Genomic DNA, 27,262 nt, shown 5'->3' with positions numbered 1-27,262 from the left:
AAGCTTTTGTGAAAATTGATATTGTCACAGAATAACATTCCAGCAATTTGTAATAGTGAATTAGCTCGCAACTTAATTTTGAAAAGAACTTTCGACCACACATTTTCAACGGCATTTCATTTCATTAAGAAACGATAAAAGTATCGTAACGAAATTATTGAATCTGTTACTTCATTTGTGTAAACTGTTGCCTAGCTGTTGATACGAAATCTATTACTTCCATATTTGTATGATGTAATTCTCTGCGGCCAGAGCTCATAATACTTATATGCCGTTCCTATAAGGTTATGTAAATGGTCAACATCTTTATCACATCCCCTAGAAATCCCCTCCAACTATTATTAAAGGAGAGAACATAGACTTGAAAAAAATCTCCACAAAAACCGCAAACAAAAAGAAAAACGCTTTAAAAATTTCATTAAAGTCTTTGCTATTGAATTATAACCCAGAATTTAAAACACTTACCCATTACGGAAGAATTCGTTATCGGCAGTAGATCAGATGCTGCCTTACCAGAACTAAGTACCACATTTCGTATACAACCAACGAATGATTCAATTATGTATTTAACGCCATGAAGTTTCTCTTCGGAGCTGAGACCTAACATTGTGCGATATAGGATATCTTTTAGTAAAATATTGAACAAATATTATGGTGATGGGGTATTAACATGTATAAGCATTTTGTGTACAATGTCGGTTTATTGATAGAAGAATGGCTCTATTGCTAAGTGGATGTGTAAGGAGTAATTAAATATGTTTTATAATGAATTTTAAAGCGTAATGGATCGTTGTCAGTATGCTTCTTTGAATGTGGAACACAATGTGGTTTTATTATCACTTTGAGTCATTAAATTCGGGGTGGTATTGTGTGTATGTGCTGCTTCTGTCCTTTTAATAATTCTTTTTGCGTGTAAAATATAAATCTCGCAATCTATTTAATTGTCCTGAACAAATGCTTGTGTAATCACTTAAAATTCAATCTGCAAATAAAACATTTAAAACAAACCAACACCGTTCTATCTTACCTCCCACCAAAACAACCGATGGAAGGTTGGTTGAAACACCGTAATTCGTATCGTGATTTAGACCCTTCAAATAAACTTCCTCCTGGATATCGTCAACCCTTGCAATTAATCTGGCTCCGTGAACATCAATTCGCACCTAATAATATATTTGATTAGGTCACGTAATTATTTTCCACCCTCAAAAATATCTCGCAAAAAGCACAAACCGAACGGGGAAAAAAATTTACATTTTATTTTTTCGACACAATGAAAAATTATATTTGTACATACCATTACACTATGCCATTCATCCCTGTTCAATCCTTCACCAACAGTAACACTGGATGAATGTTTGCCGAAAACGTGAACGACTTTTAATTGTCCTCTTTCGACAATTACGTACAATGCATAAGGTTCCAATTCGATTTTATCGGGATTTTTGACATTGTGATAAACTAGCAAACCGTGGGGAAGACGCGTACGGAATTGAAATGAAATTTCACGACATAATCTAAATGAAAGTAAAATATTTTTGGTTGTGTTTTTAATGGAAATTTCAGATTTTCAGATTCGAAATGGAAAAATTTGCATTAACAGAAAATGGTTTCTTTTGAAAATGAATTGAACGGAACGTAGGAAAAGGTAAGGGTTGAGAAGATACAACAAACTGCAGTACACAATTAAAATATAAATATATTACATTACTGTCTCGCTGGGGCATTTTTCTACGAGGCGTGTGGGAAGTTTAAATTTCGAGCCGAAGGCGAGGAATGCATCCCACATGTCGAAACGAACCCAGCGAGACAGTATGGTATTTTGTTGTTTTGCGGTCAGAATAAATGCGAAAAACTAGTTTTTGTTTATACGTAATAAGTCATGTTGTGGCCGCAAGACAACAAACATTTTTAATCACAGCAATTGCTAGACTTTGTTGGAAAAATATTTTCATTACAAATGTTGTTATCCTCAATCATACCGTGATATTAAGTACTATAAATCTGTTCATTATTTTGTTTCTAGTGTCGAGTAGTATTTTGTACAAAATCTTTTACTTCACTAATTAAGACATACATTTTGTTATAAAAATACACCATACCGAGCTTGTTAAATATTTTTAGTATTGCTATTTATAACTTTTGCAATTGCATACTGTGAGATTATTCTGTCAATTCACCAGAAAAATTTCCTACAATACAGACGGGTATTGCACCATCTAGACATATAAAAAATGTGATAGTGAATCACGTATACATTGTGTTATCTAACTTTAAATATTAGGTAACCGAAAATCTTGTGCTTTTCAAATGTATTCTCTCGGCGATATTAAAAGATTACCACGATGATCCTTCTTTGCGATAAGAAGAAATTTTAAAGACGCAGTGAAATCCAATATTTTTGTGCCGATATACAGTTATCAATGAGATTCGTTTATGCAAAACATTCCGAGTCTACATTTATGTGATTATGATGGCGTTAATCTTCAACATTGTAATAAACAGTAGCTAAAGTAGTCAATTAAATAAGTCGAATAGATTATCATGTGTACATGTCTCTAATTGATGTTATGTGTTTATTTAATTAATATTTTAGTAGATTATGTAGGCTCTTATTATTACTAATTACACAATGAACAGTTAGGTAAATATTTAGTCATTTCGAGTACCCCAAGAGCATTCGCACTTCAATAAATTTAATTTATAATCAAAATAAACACACGAGATTTCGAATTGGTTTCGTTTTCTACTGTAATTAATTGCTGCTTCCGATGAAATACATAATCCGTGAAATGGTGGTTGTGATAGAGTTTGAAATCGTGTGAAAAATTATTTAACATATTCGAGTCGGATACTATCAGGGTTATCTCTACGTGAATACATCTTCAAAATCAACATACCTAAGCTGAAATGTAGAAATCAATTCCCCATCCATTTGGATGAAGGTATTATTTTTCGCAAACAGAAACGTTTTCTCATGACCACTTTCATCAAACGTTATATCAGAACCACCCCCATCACTATCATGACTTGTAGGTTCATCAGGTGGAACAATTGATATTGTTGGTGGAGTTGTTGTTGTGCTCTGCAATTCGTTTATTAACGGATCCTTTGTCGTTGTTTGCAAGTGTGTCGGCAGCGTATCTATGGCAAACCGAATGGAATGTTCATTAAAATTTACGTGTATGTAATCATCAAGACACAAAATTATGCCATTATTGCATGCTCATTCCAATTTAATATCAATAAATTTATTACATGGTTCACCGAGACAATGAAAATTACATTCTGCTTCGCTATTGAATCTATTGTTTGGATTGCCATCACAACCACCCCAAATGAAAGTTGAACATTCACGAATCGAATGATCGAAACTCCATTTGTAAAGAAAATTTTTACATGGTCCAGTTTCAGTTGGGCCAATGCATTTGTCTATAGGAATTTAGTACGATGGTTGACTCAAATAAGTTGTAATTAACGAAGCATGCAATAATTATGTTTGTGGAATCACTTCGTTTCAACAGTGCAATTCAAAACTATGAAATTACTTACCGTGAGGCTTTTCTTTTGTTGTATCAGTTAATACATTAGGATGCACATATGAGCGAAGACTTAGTATACAAAAAACCATAAATGACAATTGATATTTTCTCATTATATGGTTGTTGGATTCCTGCAAAAGAAAATAATTTTTTACATAAGAAAAACGTTCATTTCGATACTTAGAATCAATGAAGTCTTTTAAAGTTTAAGTTTCATTTGGAAAACACTCAATGGCTTCAATCAAGACACAAATTTCCCTGATCTACTAACTACTATAGATTAACATATCCTATAAATGTTATCGTAAACTTTTACCTCTTAACTTTAACGTACTGAATCTTGCCAAAGTTTAATCTTTGGCAATGAGTAGAAAGATTTAATTTGAACTTCCTAGAGACTCAATCATGAAAAACTCTTTAAGAAAATCCTGTGTAGAATGTGTTGCATGAGACGAAAATATAAAGTGTTAGAACGAGTACTATGACCAATTAACATGTTGATAATAATGATTGTAAAGAGGGTCAAACGAGCTAGTGTTATTTTAATTTTAGCATATTTATTTTATGATTGAATGATTATTCATTGCATTTGACTACCCGACTAGCTTTCGAAGCCGGTCGCTAATAGGTGCTATTCAAAAATTATACTTCGAAATTTCAATGAAGTAAGACAATCAATATTTAACACATCTGATTCAACTGATGTACTTGTCCCTGCACGCAAACATGGTGTTTGCATCGGCAAAAAGGTACCTCCAACAAAGTCTAATTACACATTTTCATTTCATTTACGCTGTTGAATGTAATTCAATAACAATATATCCATGCGATTTAATTGTTCATCATCATTTCCATGCCCACACAAAAATCACGAAAGCTCATACATAAATCATATAATGTGTAGCATCATTCGAAACGAATCAACTCTGTAAAATGCAAATGATATTCAATAGTTTAAATGGAGTTTCTACTATACACACTATTCAGTTTCCTCGTTGTTGTTTTGTTTGTGGTCGCTAAACACATAATATCGTACATATAACAGCTCGATGTATTTCAATATAATATCAACCGAGACTTTTCGATGCTTTATGCATATTCAAGAACCTTAACAGCATATGTATGATAATTGCTTGAGGTCATTCCGATTATTCAATTAGACTTTAGGTCAAACATTATACCATTTTGCTTGTGTTTGTACCGTACATATGTTTTGATAAGACAATTTTGCATAAGTTTATTAAGAATGTGTCGTAAGTAAATGATGGGTCACATGACGACTGATGATGGATGATTCAACATTTTAGATCTTTTTTTAAAACTTTTTAAACTGAAATTCAGTTGATTGCATGCTACATTAATTTGTTAAGATTTTTTTTTATTCTTTTCCAGTTTTAAACTAACATTTATACATTTACGTCATTGATCGGGCGGCCCACAAGAGCGTTGTTTTATTATTTTTTGAAATATAAAAATTGTTGTTCTTTTTTTTTAGATACAAGATGTTGTCATCGGGTAAGTCACAGAGCCTATTTTGGACAATTATTCGGTAAAATTTTTGCAAAATTAATCAAAAGTTACCCAAATTGGACAAAACCAAAAATTTCGTTTTTAGGTACATTTTCCAACATACCAAAAAACAAGGTCCTGGCTATTCCAATGGGAACTAACATGCTGTTAGTAACAGTGAAGTATTGTTGGTCATGCCTGTTGCTTTGCTGTTTCTAACCAAAACTGAGAACTGAGAAAACGAATGCAAATCTTATTGGGATGGATCCTCTGCTTTACATCTCGACACCTTTACCACTTCTAAACAGGTCCTCATGAAACGTTTAAAAAAAGAGCGATGTGTAAACAGTCGACTTCCAATTGATACGAAGCCGGTGACTTGGCTTTATTGATTAAACTTGGTAACGTAATTCATATTACAGACATTAATGAACTCATCCAATGATCCACTGCTTCGATGACCATTCACCATTGTTATATCGTCAACGGTCAACAGTTGAAGTGTTTCATTGAGGAGTTGGAAATTCGGTATTACAGAAAAAATTTCATTAAAAGGAAATTGGAAACAATGGGATAATTCCTATATGATATGAACTAATATGAAACGGCTCGTTGACCTTAGAATGATTCTTCAGTTGCTGAAAATTACGTAGCAAATTTTTTAACTGAAGACAAAAGTAATGCACTCAGCACTCAAGCTCAGAATTAATAACAAGACACAAATTAAGTGTATTTCATAAACGTATATGCATTAATAGTTCTACCAGCAATCTACTGACAACAGAGCAATCTAAGCACTTTAAATGTAAACTCCTACGTTTGTTTATTCAATTAATTAAATTTTATATATAGGTCACCATCAGGTGAAAGTTACTGATGGAAAAGTAAAGCCTTCTGTAATTCGCAGCATGTTCCAGATGTTATCATAATTTACCGTGATATATCTAATATATATCTAGTCTCCTGAAACTTCGTTAAGACTTTTGCCAATAGTTTTTTCCAACTTTTTAGTCTCTTCTGCTAAAGGCCATGGGATTATGCTACATAAGCCACAAAATTGTAATTTCGATGAATTTCTTCATTGCTTGTGTTTCTCCCTTCCTGGTTTTTTTTTCGAATGTTTAAATGACTAATCCTGCTCACGATCTAATTTAACTATCAGGATTTTAATCACATTATTCCCTAATAACTGCTGTCCGACACATAAATTCATCAGACTTTCTTTTATTATTTAATATTTCATGATCATGAACATGAGCATGATGGTCAATGAATTACATTTTATTCATTCAATTTGCATAAGATTACTGCAATCAAACGGTTCGTGCAATGTTGGTATGTAATAACAATTTTTTTTTTGCATAAGTCTTTCGTCTTCATTCACTCATTCATTCATTTAAATTGCAAACAACAATCATTAAATTCTTACTCACTTGTATGAACGACACGACAATTTCAATCAGAATACAAGTTACAGTATTGTCCATTTTACTTACCGAGAAAAAAGTTGAAGTTCTCAAGTCGTTTGTGTAAACTTTGTGCGCTTGTTTAGTACGGCTAAGAGGTTGTGGGTGAAGATAATCCAGTTATGCGCTTAAACGACGGAAATGACCAACAAGTCAATAGTCGTTTGTTGTGTACTTTTTGATATGTTGATATGATTAGAGTTGAGTGTATTTACACTTATAATGCTGGATTTCGGTGCACTTTTTTATATAAATGTGGACGGTTACACTGAATTGTGTCGTTATTTACATTTAACAACAGAGTTTATTATGGATTATGCATGGTCGATTTATCTGAAATTGATTTGCAGATGCTTGATGGCATGTTTATTGCAATATAGTAAATCCAGTCAAAGTTGAACTTTTCGAGAGAGTAAGAGCGAAGGTGAAGTCTTAAGGAAGTACTAAACTCTTTGTAATCGCAGCAGTTTGTTATGGCAGAAAAGAATTTACTTTGAAATTAGCTACGAAATAGCAAATCAATCGATATACAATAGATACACTGGCAAACAAAAGTCATAGTTCAATTGGTCGTAGAACCTATTACTGTCACAATATTCTATATACTGAGCAACTTCTTCAATAAACAACGACTCAAACGTATTAAGAAGTACACTATAATTCTAGTCGAATTGACTCTTAATAGAAACAAATCGTTATTATTAGATAAACGCAAATGGTCTGGATGAAAGTTATAACTTAAATTCGAGGACAATTTAATCTCAATGCTTTTTAAACAACACACGAGCAGATTTTATTATACCGAAAGATGGTTGACTACAAAAGTTAAGTGAAATTCTTCTTCGACTAAAAACGAATAGTGAAAATGTCGTTTTTAAAGAAAAGTTTTGTGTGTTTGCGATTTAACTTTTCCGAATTTTTCCTTTTTCTTTTTATTATTGCTCTTCGTATTCTTTTGTTAAAAATGTTCTTCAGAATGTCGGTGGTATATGCATTGAATGGAAGTTGCGTTTTAAACGGCAAAGTTTTCGGGTGAAATATGGCTGGCATCTCAATATACTGTTTTCGGGAACAGTACTTTATGTCATCTCATAAAAATCAAGTTTAATTAAATTTCGTGTTTGACATGTCATTCCAACTTATTTGCTGACTGAGAAATGTTTTTGTAATACGTTTCCGTACATTTTTTTTACAAATAATAAAAGAAACTTTAGTTTACAAACTTGATTTGCACACTCAGCTCATTGTTTCATTTCAATTTGTTAAATTTGAAAGAATTTAACTTGATAATCCGATATGCGAAGAAAATCGATAAGGCCACTCAGGAAACAGATAAATTAAAGTGCAGAGCTTCAATTGAAGTACTTGAGATTATTAATGCAATACAAATCATTTGAATTTTCTTTCAAGTTGTGGTAAATCGTGTCACATTTAAACACAGTGCCGATAATCTGAGTTCTAAAAATATAATCCATCAAAAGATAAGTAAGGCATTCACTTGACGAATTTCAACAAAAATTATTTGTTTTCGCAAGCAGATCCCTAGAAACAATTATTTTGTTTTACAGAACAAGCGGATCGAATACTTCCGATGATATAATGGGAATCACTTTATTTAGAAATCAGTTAAGAACTGAATTTACTGATTATACTGTTTATCATCGTGTTTTATCACAAAAAACCGTTCATGTTTTAAAATTACTTATACGGCACTATCACTTACAAGTACGACACGTAACACAAAACAATATATGTAATTACTTCGAGTTACAAAAAAAAAAACGAAGAAAAAACACAATAACTTGTCGTTATAATGACTGATTAGCATAGGTATTATGTATCATGACGACTTATTTAACTTGATATTTTGGCACTGCACTGTAGTATACACACAGAGTTCTTCTGTTACTGAAATACGCATTAAATTCTTGTTGAATGATTCAAACATATCTTATGACAGAAGCATATCTAATTATCTCACAAAGACCTGTAACTACTGTGTACCGTATGATACACTAGCATGTATTACGTAAGAATTTAAAAATTTAATTCTTTTTTGTTAATAAAACACTTCCTCTACGTATAATAAAGACAAACTAGATCATACTAATACAATCGATTCATATAACACACTTTCATTGATGAAACCGAAACGTACGAATGATCGAATGCACTTTATATGACAAGATTTTTCACCATAATTTCAACCAAAAACCACTCGACAGATTCTTGTTACGCTCATCACAATATTTCACCTTTGAAAATGATGGTCAAAAATATTGATATGAAAATAAAAATTCTATTAAAAAAAACCGCATGAATTGAGTGATGTGCGCGCACACACACGGTTCGACTTACTTTGCGTGATAAAGCTCTACAACTGCCGACGATAACTGAAATCTAACAGACATAGCTACTGGTCACAAATTTCGAAATGATTATTTAATTTAAAGTTTAAGGGGACTGTCGACTTTGTGATGGTTCGTTGCTGGAATATATATCAACGAATGGTAATGCGTGAGATGACGATGATAGATAATGATATGAAGCGAATTTCGACGGAATGTAAGTATGTTTAATCGGAATGACAGTTTTTGTAGACGTTTAGCTATTCATGCAACACAATTTCATCTCCTCCTTTATCGTAGACTGTTAATTAAGTAAAATGAAGTAAAAACAATGAGCGTTCGCTCAAATTGTCCTATCTTTCTCAAATTATAGAACTAAATGCCCATGAAAATACTTAGAAGTAACAGATTCAATAAATAATAATATAGAACAGATGATATGTTTTATTGCCTGGAAAAGGTTAAATCTAATCAAGTTTTGATCATATTCACTTTACTCTCGATTCACAGTTTGTATTTTTAATAGATGAAAACGTAATCTACCTGTGGCGTCTATGTACTTTATATCAATTAATCCTATGACACATTTATAGTGACCTTCGATACCTAGTAATTGCGGTTGCGGTTCTCAACAACAGACAGTATGATAGACCACATAGAAATATGTTTAACAGACTCTTAGGTAGATGAAAAGAGACACAGGTGAAAACAGGAAAAATACTTATTATTGTTAATTCATGAAAAACTGTATTTTGCATTTTCATCATTCCCACCTAGACCAGTGACCAGAATATGAAAATCTAGTACTTCATTTATTAACAAGAAGAAAAATCGCATTACAAAGATTGTGTCTGGTTTCGAAATGACAAAGCGAGTGGATTTCCTAAAATGATTTTTTTTTCGATTTCACTTCACACACATCTCTTTATCAGTTATTTCTTGTTCTTTAACAATCCATGCCCATACCTAACTACAAACATCTTTATCTATCAACTCAGAAATTGGTTACATCAGTAGCACGCCCTCATAAACAAATTATACACTCAGCTTAGATTTACAAGTTTGCCCGATATTATCGAAAGGTGATAATTCTTTTAATCAAATAATACGTTGGTGCTAAGTCGAAATAAGTTGCACAATAAATATGTGTTTCAATTTTCATCTGTAGCAACTTGTGTAACAAAATCGTCTACGGGTGAACGTTTAAAAAACATAGCGATTGATGTATGCATCAGTTTAATAACAAATTTTTATTAATATATTTTCAATAAAGAATCTTTGTGTGTTTTTTCTTTCGATACAAAATTGAAGAATATTAAAGAAATCTAAAATTAACCGCCAATATTTATGTACAATCATTTTACACCTAGAATTTATTGATTCTGCTGATGAATAAGGCTGATAGCAGTGAAGTAGACGTTTTGTGTAAATTCAAATTAAATTGCCATAAAAATATAATTACGAATTCCACCCATGAATTTTAACATTATTCGTTGTATTTTTATGCCTTGAACCCGATTTGCCCAGTCCTCCACTCATTTTTAAACGGAGGTTTAACAATACAACAAGTAGGAGCAACAAAAAAAACCTGCGGAAATTGCTTACAGTCGCAAAAGCATAAGCAGCCATTTACATGATAGGTATAGTAAAATGTACGAATTTTACGTAATATTATTGTTCCAACATAACTCCTACAATTAGACTGCACGATTTTATTCTCCAGCAAAGTTAAATATTTCTTGACTACCTAATTTACGTACGAAACTTAAAGTGCTTCATGAACGAACAGTTTACGTCTACGGTACAATTCATTTCTTATTTGTTACCGTAAATCCGAACCACATACCTTAGACTATTTCAAGTCGTTCAACAAAAATGAGTGACTTGCAGGAGTTTTCAATATATGAATGTATACTATATCTATGGAGTAGAGACGAGACCGAAGAAATGCATAAAATTTAATTGGAATGTTGGTGTTTTACAGCAACCGAAACAGAGCACTCGTCTCTTTATTAGTAAAACTCTGGTGTGTGTGTTTTATTATAAACTTGATTTTGTTAACTTACTAATTTTCCCTGACAAGTGAAATTTACATCGTTTGTTGCGGTTCTGCCACAGTCACAGATTGTTGAGTCCTATCTGATAAATACGGGTCGGATATTTATTTCAAAAATTCACTTCAATTGCACTAAAATTTCTGCAAAGGCAGAGAAAGTCCACAGAGACCATGTGTATGATGTCTTTTTGGTTCTGTTATAAGAGTTAAATTTCGGTATTAAAGAATACTTTAATGGAACAAAACTTTTATTCTTTAATTGCACAGATATCTGTTTGTTGAAAAGTATTTCACTAAATATAAAACAAATCGTTCATAATAAATTACTTGTAGTAGTTACCCTACTTAACGTCAACTGTCAAGCTCCGTACTGTGAACTTGATAAACACCACCGCCTTACCATTCTAAACCGATAATTTCGCGATGTTTTATTGAAAAGTTTCGTGAATGAATTCGATCGGTGTTGAAAATAATAAGTTTTTAGTGTATAAGGCTGTTACACAATACAGACGTTATACGTTCATACTTGTCTGAGCTTACCTTTAATTGGTAATTAAAACAATGAAAACGAATAAAACGAAGTTCTACTTTAAAAGTAAAAATAAGACGTGAAAACAAACTGTCGTCTTTGAATAACTTTTTGATTAATAACGCCACCATACAGTGTTCCAACATAACGGACAAAACGCTAAAAATATTCAATTTCTTTTCATCCCACGTGATGTGATCATTTCTTAATTATTTTTAGTATTTTTCCAATACCTACACCTGTACTAATGCATTTCAATTTCTTGTTAAAAGTATATTATAAAATTTGCTCAGGTGCTCCACAGACTTTTGACATTATTTATGTTAATTTTTAATTTTTTTTTCGCTGAAATTTCGTCGTTTGTGAAGTCTACTTTCGTTGACTAATTAATTGGACTATAAGTACATAAGTAGCTTACTTATTTGCTTTATTAAGATGTTACTCTCTGTAAAGAATGAAAGAAGGTTTAATGAAGACTATTGGGGTGTTTGTTATGACGGTGTTGTTAAGTTTAAAAAAAGGTTATTAGTGTAATGAATGATTTTCAACGTATTTTTTGTGAACGAACAATAAATGAACATCACAACAACAACAATTTTTTGCAAACTTTCAGTTGTTCTCCACTGATCGTCTTATATCCACTTAAAGAAACAAGCTCGGTGTTGCATTCAATTCGATTTTTTATCCGTAAATTTAATCAATAATTTATAATTAAGCCACTTTTCCAATGCAATTCTTACATCATGTCTTCACAACATTATACTCATCCACATCATTCAAAAGTTGGTAAGCGTCAATGGGTGAATATCTTACGATCAAGGCATCAAATGCAAAACACCAAAGACAGAATGCAATAAACAGTCGAGTACGAATGTGTGTTTGTAATCCACAAAATAAAACCGGTAAGCATATCGTGAAACGTAAAAGCGAAATCGTTCGTCTCTTTCTGCACTGGAAAGTCTTAACACTCAACTGGAATGGGCTGAAGAGGTGGATGACTGAGTAATTCGAAAAAGGTAAGCGACATTCGGTTTAAGTTAGTTGAGTTGATTGTAACTGAATGGTGCGGTGCGACGTCGCGTTATTATTGTACAAACATTTTCAACTTTACTGTTTGTGGTTTTGTTCGACATTATACTCGAAAATAATTTTTATTTTTTTTTGTGTGTTCATTAAATATTCAAGTGAGGCAGATAGCGCATAGAAATTTGGATTAACGGTTTTTTTTAGTTGATTTTGAGTGTGTAAAATTTGTTTAAAGAACGTTAATTTTATTGTGAACGATGTTATGAATTGGAAATGAAGTAGTTCGGCTGAAATTGTTATCAAACAATTGAAGTTAAGTACACGACTTCAATTAAATAAGTTGTTGTCTTATGGTTTATTGAATTTAAGTAATTCGGATATTCGAAAAAAAAACAGTGGAAAAAAGCACTTTTTAAAGCGAAACACTTAAACTGTTTGTGGATTCACGTTCATCGTTACGGATTGTGATATGTGAACGATATTAACTGGAAAACTCTTCGTTGATTGAGTGAAAATTATATCAATATTACAATAAAAGTCGATTAAATTAACAGTTAAACAGATTTGCATTAATAAATGCAAATATTAGCTTTGTTGTGTGCAACAGGTCGATATCTGAGTGTGTGACAAATCGATATTTTTTCGGTGTTTGTTAATATTCTGAATACTCTTTGCATATGTACTTACATAATATTGGATATTTTATTCACCACCACACAGGATATGCGAACGGCAGAAACAAAAACTGGATTATTTTACATGTTTAATAAAATTTATTGGTGAAAATTCGCGTTGCATAAGGTGAGAGATAAAAAAAACATTTACCCACATTCACATTAAAACGATGTGGCATTAAAATGTTTGAATTTTTCATTGATTTGATTCGTTTGCATACATTATGCGAGCGCTGGCTATGCGGTTAAAATTGTGGTTTTGTGATTCAGTTTGTACCGTTTATTGAACTAGTTTCGGAAATTATTGGAATCATGAAAAACTTGCTATTTTAACGATGTAGCGAATGAGCAGATTATGCATTCTGAATGGAATTTGTTGGAAAATGTTTGGATTAAACGATTCACTAGGGATGCATCATTTACATTTTTGTGATTAGTAAAATGTTTCAATGGGGGAGAGTAGAAAACTCTATTTGAAGAGGTCTTATTCCGTATTTTAACTCTCAGTGTTTACAAAGTGTTTCTTAGTTAATACCTTTTTCATAAAAAATAATGATTCTGATTCACCAACTGCTTGTATGTGTGAATCATGATCTGAAGAAGCTTTCATTTTAAATAAAAGTCAGACCTCTTTATTGAACAAAGAACATCTGCAAAACACTTAATTTATCAAATGTACCTTTTCATGTCTATTATCAAAAACGTTCAATGATGAAAAATCGGAATCATTCACTGGCACAAAAGAATTGAAAATATCGAGTTAATTTGGCTTTAAGTAATCTAGAGTGGATGTCACAGTTGTACTGTCAAATGTGAAACATCTACGGGTATGACAGGTATTTCAATTTCATATTACCTGAAGTCAAAGGTAACATTATGGTTATCTAAGTTCTTTAGATCTAAAATTTTCGAACCATTATTGTCAGTGCGTGTAAATTGTTTCGACAATGGAAAAATAACTTAAATCTTTAGAACTTAGTACTAGCCAACTAAAGGCGACAACAAGAAGATCAGCTCTGGCTAGTCTTCTGTTATATAGAAAAATGTATGTTAAAAGTATTGAAGTAATAGATTTTGTATCAAATTGTAGAACATACTCTCACAATAAATAAGGTAAAAGGAGAAAAAATGATGTTGCCATGCCTGTCGTTTCTAACTGGATTTTTCAAAAAATATGTCCATTCGAATCTAGTCTGAGACGTAAATCATAGATAAGAGAAAAACAGGTTTTTCAATCGGAAAAAAGCAGGAAAACTTTTAGTGATACGAAAAAAGCTCTCATAATAACAAACCATTGTGAAAAACATAAAGGGATGAGCTATTGTAATAAAACGGTCCATCCACTTCATAATGTCCGTTTAATAAAAATTTCTCAATTTCATAAAAGCATCGCATGGCAACCACATCGTTTTTGTATTTTATTTCTCTGAAAGTTTGAACAATTCAGATTTATGTTGTTGAATTTTCCAAGTATAGTCAAACAAACATCTCCACACTACTAACTCAAATTTCGCAATGTTACAAATTGAGTGACAAAAACAGCCACACTCCAGGTGTAGAAAAAAATGCTTTCTTCTAGGTTGTTTACAAAGTTTTGTTTGATTTATCGAGTCATTCGTTGATTTGTCTTTATCGGGGGAGTAAAATTCTTGGCAATGGAATTTTCTTTCTGGTATACCTTTCTGGATTATGAGGAAATGTTAAAGCTCTGAAAATTATTTGAAAAGTTGGTGATTCAAATTTAAGAAATAAATTTATTTGTCGGATTTCGATTAATGCCGTTGACAGTGGATGTCGCTGCGTGTTTTAGTACCTCAAAAGTAGTTTCGTCTTTCATTCCAAAAAAAATGGGGATTTTTAGGAGGGGATTGCAGTTTATACTCAACAATTAGGCGTAGGTAGACGCTAGCCGGAATACATAATTCATATTTCACATTTCACATTTCGTAAAAATAGACTTCAAACCATTGCCTCGCCCGTTACATAATTCTTGAATATTCCAACTTATTGTTCATAACTAAAAATGTTCACGTTTTAAAATCTCTGATAAAACAACCTCGCAGATAATCGTTGATCAGTGTAATAAATCAATGACCTTTTAAGATATAACAGAATGCGATTATCTGACCAAAATAATGGTTCTTTGTCGATTTTAAAATTATAAAACAGCTAAATTAGACGCAAAAACGTTTTTCTCTTTAAGTGTAGATCAATAAAATGTTATAAAATCGAATTTACTGTTATTAACGCCATTTGACGGCTGTCTACATTTTTAATGGCCATTAGCCCGATCAATTTCAATTTATGTTGAAAGATCCCATTTAGTCACGATAAAAAGAACACCTCATACAAATCGTGTATGCGTGGATACGTATGTGCAATTACGCGAACATGATCTATTACATAAGTCGTGTAAATCACTTATCATGATTCCTCGCTTGAATCTTTTTTTAATAAAATGTTTTATGATTTTTCGAGCTACAACGAAATTTGTTCACTTAACTGAAAAATTTCATTTATCACATTTCAAAACCTTGTGATTTAACAGAATATATGCCTCCGCCATGCATGCATTGATCGACAACACCTACGACACAAGTCTTTTTACGAGCCACTTTTATATGCCATTTCTGTAATATAACACACATAACGAAACTTTAAACGACTTAACGAGATATCGCACAAATAAAATATTCTTTAGCTATAATATCTCTCTCTCGGTTGTATTATGGTTTAATGGTTTTCAGTTGTCACAGTGCGATACATACTTTACATGACCCCATCATGCACAGTTTAATATTATAGTATGACATAACGTGTAAAATTGTGCAAAGTTCAACAAAATGGCATAAAGACTACTTGCATTATAATGAGAAATATTGTAGAAAAGTCATATAAACTCGACAAACGTGGATGAGCTCACCATCAACAACAAAAAAACTGTTCATAATAAACTTGTAAGCTCCATGTGTTAAATCCGTAATATATATAAAGTCATATGCAGAAATGTTTAGCGAACATGTAATCGCAAATTTAAAAAAAAAATGAAAAAAAAACAATTTTTAAACAACCATACTCTGCGCATTTTACAACATATTCAGGTAAAATGTGTGTTGGATTACATTACATTATGCAAATTATGTGTGTGTTACACATGTGCATATGTATATTGTATGTATATGTACAGCTATATCTATCAACAGTCATACATTTTACTGAAATATATTTTAATCATAAAATGAATATCGCGCGCTGTTTTGCTTTATATATTAATTATAGAGGTTAACCAGTTTCGGTGTGTAATTATTGAAGCTCTATGCCAACCTTAAAAGCGAAAATTGCTAAAATTTAACAAAAATAAATTCTAATTTACTTAAAACATAATACTGAATCATACCGTAGACGCTGATGTAGACATACTTGTACACACTCACACGAAACGAATAATGTTATGCAAATATTGTAACTTACAATTTGATAAGTTAATTTTCGGAATTTCATATTATAATAACACGACTCGTTAATGACGAGTTAAGCAAATTAATTACATTGGGATCAATTTCTACATTGATTAAATTTGTACGTGCTGTTGTTACACTGTTGTTGGTGTTACCATATATCGTTTGATTGAGCTGTGTTTTTGAAACCTCTTCATTATAATAGATATCACTTTTCGTATCCATTTTATCTCAACAACTAGGTTATTCTGTGGAAAGGAAATTGCAAAACTGCATAAATACATTCAATTTCGTAGAACTTGAAATTTATTGCAATTCTATGCGGTGTGTGATCTTGGGCTCTTTTAATTTATTCGATCATTTAAGAACTGGTTTATCGATTTGCATGAAGATATTTTTAATCGTTTTTCTTTTTTTTCGAGTTTTTGTTTTTAAAAATCCAAGGTTTGCCGAATTTTTTTATTTCTGTCAGACAGCGGTTTTATAATGCATTCGGCGCTAATACCTGACCTTAAACTTTTCATTTTTGCAAAAATATATTTTTTTTGGACAACAAACAAATTGGCTTGTTTCGTTTTCTTATCAATTTCGTTCTTAACTTAATTAATAACAGATCGAAAATTTATCATTGAAAAATTAATTTAATCCGTTGGGTTTCTTTACAAAATTTCACAATCGGCTTATGATATGGTTTTGGTTGCTAACTAAATCAAATAGTTTTGTTTATTCTGTCTGACCGTGTGTCGATAATTATGAAGAAAGATTTTCGATATTATGAAACCATTCAGATAGATGCTTTTCAATATTTAAAAAAAATGCAAAATTCTACCAATGAAAATGCAAAAAAAAAAATCGTCGGTAAAAATTCCACTACTTCATTAAATGAATAAAAAATATGAAAATCTTAGAAAGATTATTAAAAAAAATAAATTGAAAATGTTGTGACTAGGTTAACGTAGACATACAAAATAAAACCAATGTCAATCGAGCTGATTTTTCTTTATTTTGCATCTCCTGTTAACATTCAATAAAGTCGTTCCATGCAAAACCTCAATGCAAATACACGGGGCATATATTTAAAAATTAAGAATGTTGTAGCAGCTGAATCCAGGTGGTTTAAACTGGTTACACTCTAATAAGGTGGTTTAACTTCTTCGAGACTTTATCCACGTTTATGTTAAACTTATTCATAACATTTCATGCATCTATGTTCAAAATCTCATCACTAAAACAGCTTCTACCAAAACGAGTTTAGTATTTACGATCCTACATAGACATAGTCTGCTGTATCTTCTGCATATTTAAATGGTCTACAAAACCAAAAAACCTTTTATTGTGAATTGACCTGTGTTACTGACACAAGACAGACTAACTTCTTGCAAAATATTTCCGTCATATAAATATTTGAAGTTCATTTATCCGTTGGCAAATTGATTGCACAAGTTGCCATTGTTATCGTTATAAGATGTAATTTGCAGAGCTTTTAGACAATGTTTGTCGGGATATAATAGCATAGTTTTGGGTATTATATCACGTTACCATAACCGCAGCCTCCATTGAAACTATTAATGAAACATTCCAATCAAAATTACAAATAAAAGTTTATATCTTCCGCTAGTTTGTAATCGTAGCAAAATATGAAAAAAAAAACAAGAAGAAAATGTCTTAAACATTTACTAATAACTACAAACGATACTACACACAAAAGAAATGAGAAATATAAACCAGACTATAATTATAATAAATTGTTGGTTTATTGCTCGAAAGTCTTTGTTGGAGTTTTCAATGTATTATACATTTTGTTAGATAAAAGATATGCAAGCTAGGAATTTTATTGGTTCAAATTATGTTACACTATCAGATAACCATAAAAGATAATTTATATTTTTTTTTGTTTTTATTAGAAAGGCTATTTAAATTCATCGTTTTATAATGAATTTGCAAAACTTATTAAAACGACCAGACCATTCCTTTTATTCATGGATTCTCTGTTTTTTTGTTAGAGTCATTTGAAACAAAGAAAAAAAGTGTTGTCGGACAGATGGCTTTTTGTTCAACGCATTTGTGTTGCTTTTTTAGTCGTAAAATAACAACCGCACATTTACAAGTAATTTTCCCTTTCTCGTTTCAAATTTAATTTGTTTAATCGTTTTATAACTAAAAATCTGGTTCGATATCGCTTTCAATGTACTCCGTTGTTTTTATGTAATCGAGAAAACAAAATGTTTAAAAAAAAATATAAAAACGCAATTGTAGAACCACACTGAGTATGTAGATTATTGGAACGGTTCTAATGAAATCTATGGCAAAATATGAATATATTATACATTTATCGGTCCAATGTAACCGGATACAGCCAATACCATGTACTGACCACATCGGTATAAAATTTTGTATTTTGTACATTTAAAATGGTTTAAATGCAATTATTGCCATACATTCGGTAAGTGGACAAATGGAGAAAAATGTTTATTCAAAATATTCGCAATGAAAAAAGAGCTTATTTTGTAAATTAAACAAAATCCCTCTCCATGTATCCCATGCACACATCTATAACAAATACGTTGGTCCTGCATGCGGTTTGAAAAACAAATTTCGATTTAAACTGCTTCAAACAATAATATGAAATAAATAAATTTAATTCGGTGTGGATTGCAACAAATGCATTACGAAAATGTTTGTTTATTTCATTGATCGATTAAGCTGGTATTACTGCGTTGGGAAAGCATTCGTATAACTCAAGGCCAGCCAAAAATAACGACAATTTTTGTAAGATTTAAACTAAATTTGTACTTGGAATATCAACACAAAAAATTTACGGTTGTTTAACAAATCTTTTAAAATTATTTTATTTTAAAGAAACGTAAATTCTAGCTTTGGAAATATTTCATTTAAAAATTTTAATTTTATTTTGTTAATATTTTTTTTTTGAGCATTTCTAACCATATGACTCAACTTCTGATTAGATCTGTTGATGTAATATAAATGATATTACATTTAGTTTTGCAAAATATTGCACTTAAGTTTAAGTTTACTGAACAATATATGTTTTTTACCGGATCATATCACAATGGAAAACAAGAGCTTTACTGTGAGCAAGCCGAGTACTCTAAGCCCAATATTTTTTTGCTGAATGTATACACATTCCTATCGCGATTTCTTTTGAACAAAGAAAATTTTTCATTTTATATCACAGTTCTAAATTCATTATACAAAACTATCTCTGTTATGAGCTATCACTCTATCTTTATGCCTTACTTTCTGCGATGATTATTATCGCTGTGTTTGTACCGAACAACATCTAGCACTATTATGCCGTGTCGGCATCATTTGTTGTAAAAATAAAAAATAAAAAAACTTATCTGAGTTACATGTATAAAAGATGAAAAAAGAGCTAAATAAATAACTTCCGTTTTACAATATCTGTTGAATTTGAAATTTGAAAGTTTATAACGTTTAAAAATATATTGGAAACGAAACACTTCGTTAATTGTATGTACAAGCAAGTTTAATGCTTATCTAAGCGTTCACAGCAAACAATTTTTGTTTATGATCTAAAATTGAGTTCGATGTAAATCGAAGCGAAATACCTAGATAGCTATATCTTGAAGAAATTTTTTTATTTTTTCGCGCTGTCTTTTATAACAAAAGCCTAAATGTTATTCGAAATAAACGATATTAGAAAAGAGTCTGTATTTAAATAATATTTTTTATAAAAATTGTGTATTGCGGACCAGGACAATCTATTCTTTCATAAAATACGTCTTTTTATAGAACGATAAAAATTTACTGTTACAACTGCCATCGATTTCAATCCATTCAATTCGGCATATTAATTCCACATGCGATATCGGCGGTACGAGTTTCTTGAACTCTCATATTAGAGTTTACAATCATCTCGCTACTTTTATGCTCGCTTCTATCCAAGTGATCATAGACCATTCCAATTTATTTTACCTGAATTAAACTTTGATCGATGCACTGTGAGTTTGTGGTGGAACCTTACCTTAATCCGTATGGATTGTTTCGACCATACACATCATTTTTTAGAAAAAAAAATATTTAAGAGTTCTCGTTGCGTTAAGTCTGAGCTGAGTGGATACTATTTGAGTCAAAGTATTTGCTGTCCGGAGTCATAAACGACTTCAAATGACTTCAAATGTTTACGCTCTCATTGTTAACATTTCCTTTGTTCAAATAATTGTTTGCGGCTAACACAAAATCTTTTACTTCATTAGGTTTAACATACATTCAACTATATAAGTTTACGTTAACCGGAGGCTATCTATTATTTTGGTCGTTGCTGTCGGTAACAGATGAAAGGCACTTTCGATTTTTTAGTTATCTATGAACTCCATTATGACACCGACAACAACTCTAATACCATGTAATTGGTTTTTGAATTAAAAATAATATGAAAACGAACACAATGCGTTTTTGCTTGCATTGATATAGTATTCCAGTTTAATGAAAATATATTGTTAATTAAAATGTCTGCGGCGACAATGCCAATTTTAAATAAACATTTATTTCAATATCAAAAATATTATTATAAATCAGCTGTGTCAATTTGACAATAAAATCGCATTTTTATTGTATCTCCATTGATCAGGTGGTATACGTACAAAAATATGGTTTCCAACTTTCAATCACATCTCATAACAGTTATATCGATGTGATGTGATTTGCAATCGTTTTAATATCAATTTGAATAGTTACATATAACAATTTGAATGGTTAAAAAAAAAATGTTTTCTTATCCTGCAGAACAGGACAGCTTTTGGAATGTCGAATTGAAGTTTGCATTTTATTTTAATATTCACGATTTTATCGTATCGGAACATCTGTGCGACCATTCGTTGCAGTGATTCTTTGTAATATTGTGGACAATAGAAAATACGGAACGTATAATGCGATATCGATTTTAAAGCCAAGTGTTCTACTTCGGATTTACGTTCACATTTATCTCAAGTATCAGCAAAAATGTCTTGTCAGATTTCATTTATTTATACACAAAATAACAAAACGTCAGGGATCACTTCATAGTCATCTGTATCAAAGGAAATAAGTTCTATAAATAGCGTTTCCAAATAAAAATATTTGACAATAAAGACTTTTCTGGGAAAATTATGTACGAATTTCTTTTTGAACTTTATTTTAAAATTAAGTTGGTTGTGGAGACTTGCAAAACATTTTATACATTTTACATCCGACAAACATTCCTCGAAATCTTTCATCCCTATTTCGTCGTTTTCACATAAATAATATTTACCCAGTCAACTGAATAAAAAGAGAATTTTCCCTAACATAGCAAAAGTCCCCAGACACTACATTCTCCTTTGGATATCATCAAAACTTCAATCATATATTTGTCATAATTTCTTATCGTCCCAATCAATTTACGGGCGAATATAAAATACACGCGTTCGATGTGGAAAGAAATTCAGCATTCAATCCATCATTATATGAAAAAAAAGATGAACATAAAATGATTAGTAAAATCTCCATTTTTATGCCATTTCAACGATCCACCAATTCGTATTCATTTTGTAGTAAAGGAAAAAAATATCCCAAAACCAAAAATAAATTGACTTTTTTTGTGTGTGTGCTAACTTTTCTATTCGATGTGTGTATAATACGTTGTTTTTGGAGGCTGTTGTATTTTTATCTTCTGTTTGGCTTGCCTGTCACACTCGCCATCCATATTATTATTCGCTATCGTGTACATGAAAAATGAATTTGTTTTTGGTCCAAATATTCATGTCTGCCTTCGGGCATATAAACAATCTTCGGAAGATTGTTGGGACATGGATGATGTGAACATTTGTACTTGAACGAATTTTTCAAATTCACTTTGTCTTCTATGCGATTTTTTCTTCTGCTGTACGTAAATAATTCTGACGTTATTCAGGTAACAATTTTGAAAAATGTCTTTTGTGTATGTTGTGTATGGAATTTTGCATAAAAATATTGAAATTGTGTTCTTATGCGGATGGAGGAGGAGGAGGAGGATGATGGAGTTTTAAAAAAAATTGCTGTCTGCCACCATTAGTCATTTGTTACTTCGATGTTTTACGAAAAAGAATGGGTTATCGAACTACTCAGTTGTTTTAGGAATGTATGCTTTTTTGGTGCGACTATGAAATTGATTACCATCATTAATATGAAAACGATTGTCTACCGGGCGTTGTTCATTTTGTTTTCATTTGATCTTTTCCATTCCATTTTTTGTACAGAGAGAAAGAACAGATAAAATGGATTTTGTTGAGGATAAGCTGTTATTCCACATCCAAAGTCACTCTGATTCTTTCATTTTTCAGAATACATATCTATAATGTTAATTATGAATTCAAGACACTATCGACTTTACTCATTTTGTCCAGTCTAGTTTTCCCAAGCCATATTTACTATAATACCATGTCAAAGCACATCAATGTATAGATCCAACCATATTCGCAACCCTGTAAAACCTAAAACAAACGAAGTGTATCGTCGAATATTATTCGCTACTACATAAATGGATGCAATCCGCATTCCATCATAAAACTGATAACTGACTGTTGTAGTCTTATCTACTAATGCAAAGTGCAGACTAACCAATTTATATGTTCAAATTTAACATGCAACCATTAAGTCAAATCGAATCTACCTATTACCTCTGCCTGTCTTAATAATCCGATGCGTGTTTGAACCCATAAAAACAATTTCGACTTTTAAATTTAGAAAATCGTTTTCAAATAGACAGACATTGTAACTGAAAAACTGAATTTCTTTGATCGCGGGCAGATTTATGGCTGTAATTTTCGTGTTTATACAATTTTAACACACAAAAAAAACAAAACCATTTTTTATGGAGGATTTTTAGCAAAATTGCTAATCGAAAGGAGAAAATAAAACGTTGAAAATTTTTAATATTGAAATTATTCAAATAAGAAATTCGGTTTTTAATACAAAAACAAAATCGTTTCACGATACCCATTCATCTTCAGAAAAAAATAAATTAAATTTGGTTATATTATGTTGTTTTAGACATACAGCAACCACGTAAAACAACATGATACATCCAATTAATTTCTCAATTTCTTTCCGTACACAAATTGGGTGATGTCAACGTTAACGGTGAAGACATGATAACTCGGAATCCAAAAAAAAAATTGTCATTGTAAATTCGAACCGAACATAGATATTACCATAATATCATTCGCCTTCACATTGTTTTATTTTCTTTCAACGCCAATTAATTCATTTCATAAAAATTTATTGACAAAGGTCCAAATTATTCAATCACAAATGTCCTGAGAGGATAGAATCGTAATATATGCCAAGAGGCAGAAGATGCAAATTGACTGTTCGTATTCAATTATTTGGTATACTGGTGTAACATGAGACACATTAATTGCATTTGCTGCCGGTATAACAAATGCAATTGTCATTGTTATGTTGTTAGTGCTCAGAGAATGTTTTAAATAGGATCATGCTTTTCCGCCTTCATTACGAAACAAATTGAATTAAAAGTCGCCATTTTTCGCAGAAAGTTCATTTGAAATTACTTTTCTTTCCTTGTTTTATTTCGAGTAAGACGATTGCTAACTTATTTTGGAAGATAATTGAAACAATGTGGTATCGCAACCAACAATATAAAACAAAATGTACGTTTCCGTAGAAAACGCTACAAAACGTTTTAATTGAAAGCAATTCAAATTGAAAATCAGATCGAAGACGGTGAATATCACGTTTCAATCGACGACTAAAATGTACAAAACGTGACAGGACAGTAATTTGTCACAAAAAAAACCCTAAGCACAGCCAATAATTTATATTTTTATGATTATCAAACTGTCAATGAAATACTAAAAATTTTATTAACAAAATCATCGTTAAATTGGGACAATCGCATTCTATTCAAAGAAAAAAAAACTTAAAAATTGTTATTCAAATTCAGTCATTCGTAGCAGGTGATATGAATTGTTTGAAATTTAAAATTTAAAGTATACGGTTAATGTTTATGTTTTCTTTTTATTTCCATTTTCATGTCGTGACCATTGGTGAAGTTGATTTTTTTTTGTTAAAGAAAAGAATATTAATGACATGAATAAGCATAACAGCAACAGCAGCATCTGGCAAACAGCATCGAAATTATATTAACTAACATTTGAATGAGAATTAGAAATTTGATCAATATTCATTTTACAATTCATCTTCGTGTTACAATGTAACCGACCTTATACCTTTGTTGTTGAAGAAACTTTTTCAGTTGAAGTATCGGCTTACTTTTAATTTAATTTAATAAAAAAAAAGAATTTAAGAACTGATGCTAACTAATGAAAAAGAAACCATTACAAATGTGAATGTAATAAATACTGGCGTTTTTTGGGTGGTAACCACACAAACTAATTAAGTGAGTAGATATTGAGCAAGTACGAAAGAAAAAAAAAATTATCTTCCATTGACCCGATAACTTTTCATTTTTTGTTTAAATGAAACGAAAACACATTAAACATAAAGCAAAGTTGAATGCACTTACTGAATCATCAATCACAATTTTGTTTCCGTTTGTCTAAATTTTTGACAAAAATTAATTTTGATTAGAAAGTGTAGAGATGTATAATGCCTTAATAGACCACCGATGAAGAACAATATTGTCACCAATTTGTATGAAAATACATAAGCGTAATGTAGTAATAATTTAATACACAAAATTCGTCATTGCAAAATAGAAGCATTTATAGAAAGACAAAAAAAGCACACCCAACATTAGTTGTTTTTCTTGAACAAAAACAAAATTTTTGCAGTATATTAATCTCAACATTTTCTTAAATGTACATAACAGTTCGGGGAGGTGAATTCACTACATGGAAAAGGTATAATTTCCGAAATTTACAATTCAAACAGTCATTTTTGAACTTTCTACATTGTCAAATCCGAGAGACATTATTGGGCTCATCATTTTATATTTTTGTGAGTATCTCCTATACACTACCTCACATATCCGAATATATAGATTTTGCATACATCGAGTTAAACTTTTTTTTTTCTAATCTGAATAAACCCACAATTTTTTTTTTACTTTTTTGCCATTAGACTTTTCTTTTGGATTTTTTTTTGTGAATCGTTTTGAATTCCCATCCTGGCTATAATCGTAAATTCAGCAACGGTATATGTCAACATGATACAATATTTACTACAATAAAATTTGGGCATTCGAAATTCATTCAACCGTTACGCATTTTTTTCGCATCGATTTATTGCTGAGTCTCTTCCATAGGTATACCATCCATTTTATACGTATATATATCATGTGTGCATAACAGTTTTTTTTCCTGCGTTACTCGTTTAAATGTTTCCATGGGAAAATTCAAAATGGTATAATATGTGAACGGAAGGGATCAAACTGAATATCCATTAATGTTGGGGTTGGCGACTATTTTTTTTTTCTTCTCTTCTATTTCTCTGGCCTCATCTTTTTGATCCGTTTTAAATCTTTTTCAATTTTTTATGAAAACGTTCGCAAGAGTTGCTGAGAAACCTTTCAATTTAATTAGTCTAGTGAGATTAATGTACCAATAAAACTGATGAATATTTATTTTGTGCGATATACTCTAGATACCAACTGGCTCGGCGTCAGCTCGTATTTTATTAATACAGACAACGTATTAGGTTACCCATTGCTTCATTAGTTAATTAATTATGAACATCCTGTAAGATCCATTAGATACGAAACGACGACATACGATGAAAAGGATTGTTTAACAAATTTAGTTCGGTTACGTATAGAGTCTTTTTAAGTCTTACAATTTCCTGATTTATTTTGTTGCAAAAAAGAGTATTCCGTGTGTTAGTAACTTCCGGTTTTTCAGACATTTCTGTTTAGAGTAATTTCGTACGAAAACCTGAACATCTCTCTACACACTATACAAAATTAATTCGGATAATAAGTTGATTCTGAAATGGTTATTCCTTGTGTATCTGTGTATCTATTACATTCAATTCATATCCAAATTGTGGCAGCTGGTACCAATTTGTGTGACAACATTTTTATTTGATTGCTTAATACATACTGTCAGTCACGAGTTATTGGTACAACATCAAGTACTTGATAATGTTTGATTAATACCAATTATACTTCAATGTGATTAAAATAATTTGAATTAGCAACGAATTCATTTAGCAACGAATTCATTTAGCAAAAAATATGTGGGTGATCGTCAAAGGTACAAACGTCGACCTCAAAGCTTTTCGAGTAGCATTCACGAATAAACTAGTCATAATTTATGGAGATCTGGGCAATAATACCTCAATAAAATTTCTATGAATGGTGCGGCCGTATTTAGAATTTGAATTTTTTTTTTTTTTAAACAGTCAAGTATTTAATTTCATTCATCAGTAGCATTTCCCAGCTGTATTTTATAGGTATTTGTTAGTGCCTTGGTTATTACGTTTCATTACCATTTTTTATCATAATATTATTATGTTAGAAGACGTCACATGTATATGTACGTTTTAGAGTTGTGTATACTAAACATCATTTGTTTCCATGTTTTACTTTATGAATTTTGGGTTTAACGTGAAAAAGTGGAACAAAAATTTCAGAAAAAACAACACCGCAGTTTGTTTGTTTTTAAAATTGAATTATTCATTCATTTCACTCAAATTT

At 31.1% G+C, this 27,262-nt stretch overlaps 2 protein-coding genes across 8 annotated transcripts in view; one reads left to right on the top strand and one right to left on the bottom strand.

Moving 5' to 3' along the window:
• LOC119083349 (contactin-associated protein-like 5) overlaps positions 1-8,906 on the bottom strand; it is a 32,973-nt gene extending 24,067 nt beyond the window's left edge. For 4 of the 7 annotated variants that reach the window (XR_005088849.1, XR_005088848.1, XM_037193042.1 and 1 more), the window contains exons 1-8: positions 8,773-8,890; positions 6,548-6,850; positions 3,553-3,673; positions 3,259-3,432; positions 2,901-3,144; positions 1,298-1,517; positions 1,028-1,163; positions 466-600 (exon numbers count right to left, since the gene is read on the bottom strand). Coding sequence is in view for 5 of the 7 variants with exons in the window: in XM_037193042.1 (XP_037048937.1) it covers positions 466-600; positions 1,028-1,163; positions 1,298-1,517; positions 2,901-3,144; positions 3,259-3,432; positions 3,553-3,655 (1,012 nt within the window). In the remaining 2 variants the exon portion in view is untranslated. Of the gene's footprint in view, positions 1-465; positions 601-1,027; positions 1,164-1,297; positions 1,518-2,900; positions 3,145-3,258; positions 3,433-3,552; positions 3,674-6,547; positions 6,851-8,240; positions 8,730-8,772 lie in introns of those variants that run through there. The other 3 variants (XM_037193043.1, XM_037193044.1, XM_037193045.1) reach the window with 3 other exon arrangements.
• A 3,565-nt stretch (positions 8,907-12,471) lies between these two features.
• Positions 12,472-27,262, top strand: part of LOC119083348 — a 72,488-nt gene continuing 57,697 nt past the window's right edge. The window contains exon 1 of the mRNA XM_037193041.1: positions 12,472-13,277. The gene's annotated coding sequence lies outside the window, so the exon portion shown is untranslated. The remainder of the gene's footprint in view (positions 13,278-27,262) is intronic.

Source organism: Bradysia coprophila, unplaced genomic scaffold, assembly GCF_014529535.1.
Source record: "Bradysia coprophila strain Holo2 unplaced genomic scaffold, BU_Bcop_v1 contig_588, whole genome shotgun sequence".
In the NCBI taxonomy this organism is placed as follows: Eukaryota; Metazoa; Arthropoda; class Insecta; order Diptera; family Sciaridae; genus Bradysia; species Bradysia coprophila.
Note: the sequence above shows the minus strand (reverse complement) of the source record. Positions and strands in the feature narration are given on the sequence as shown.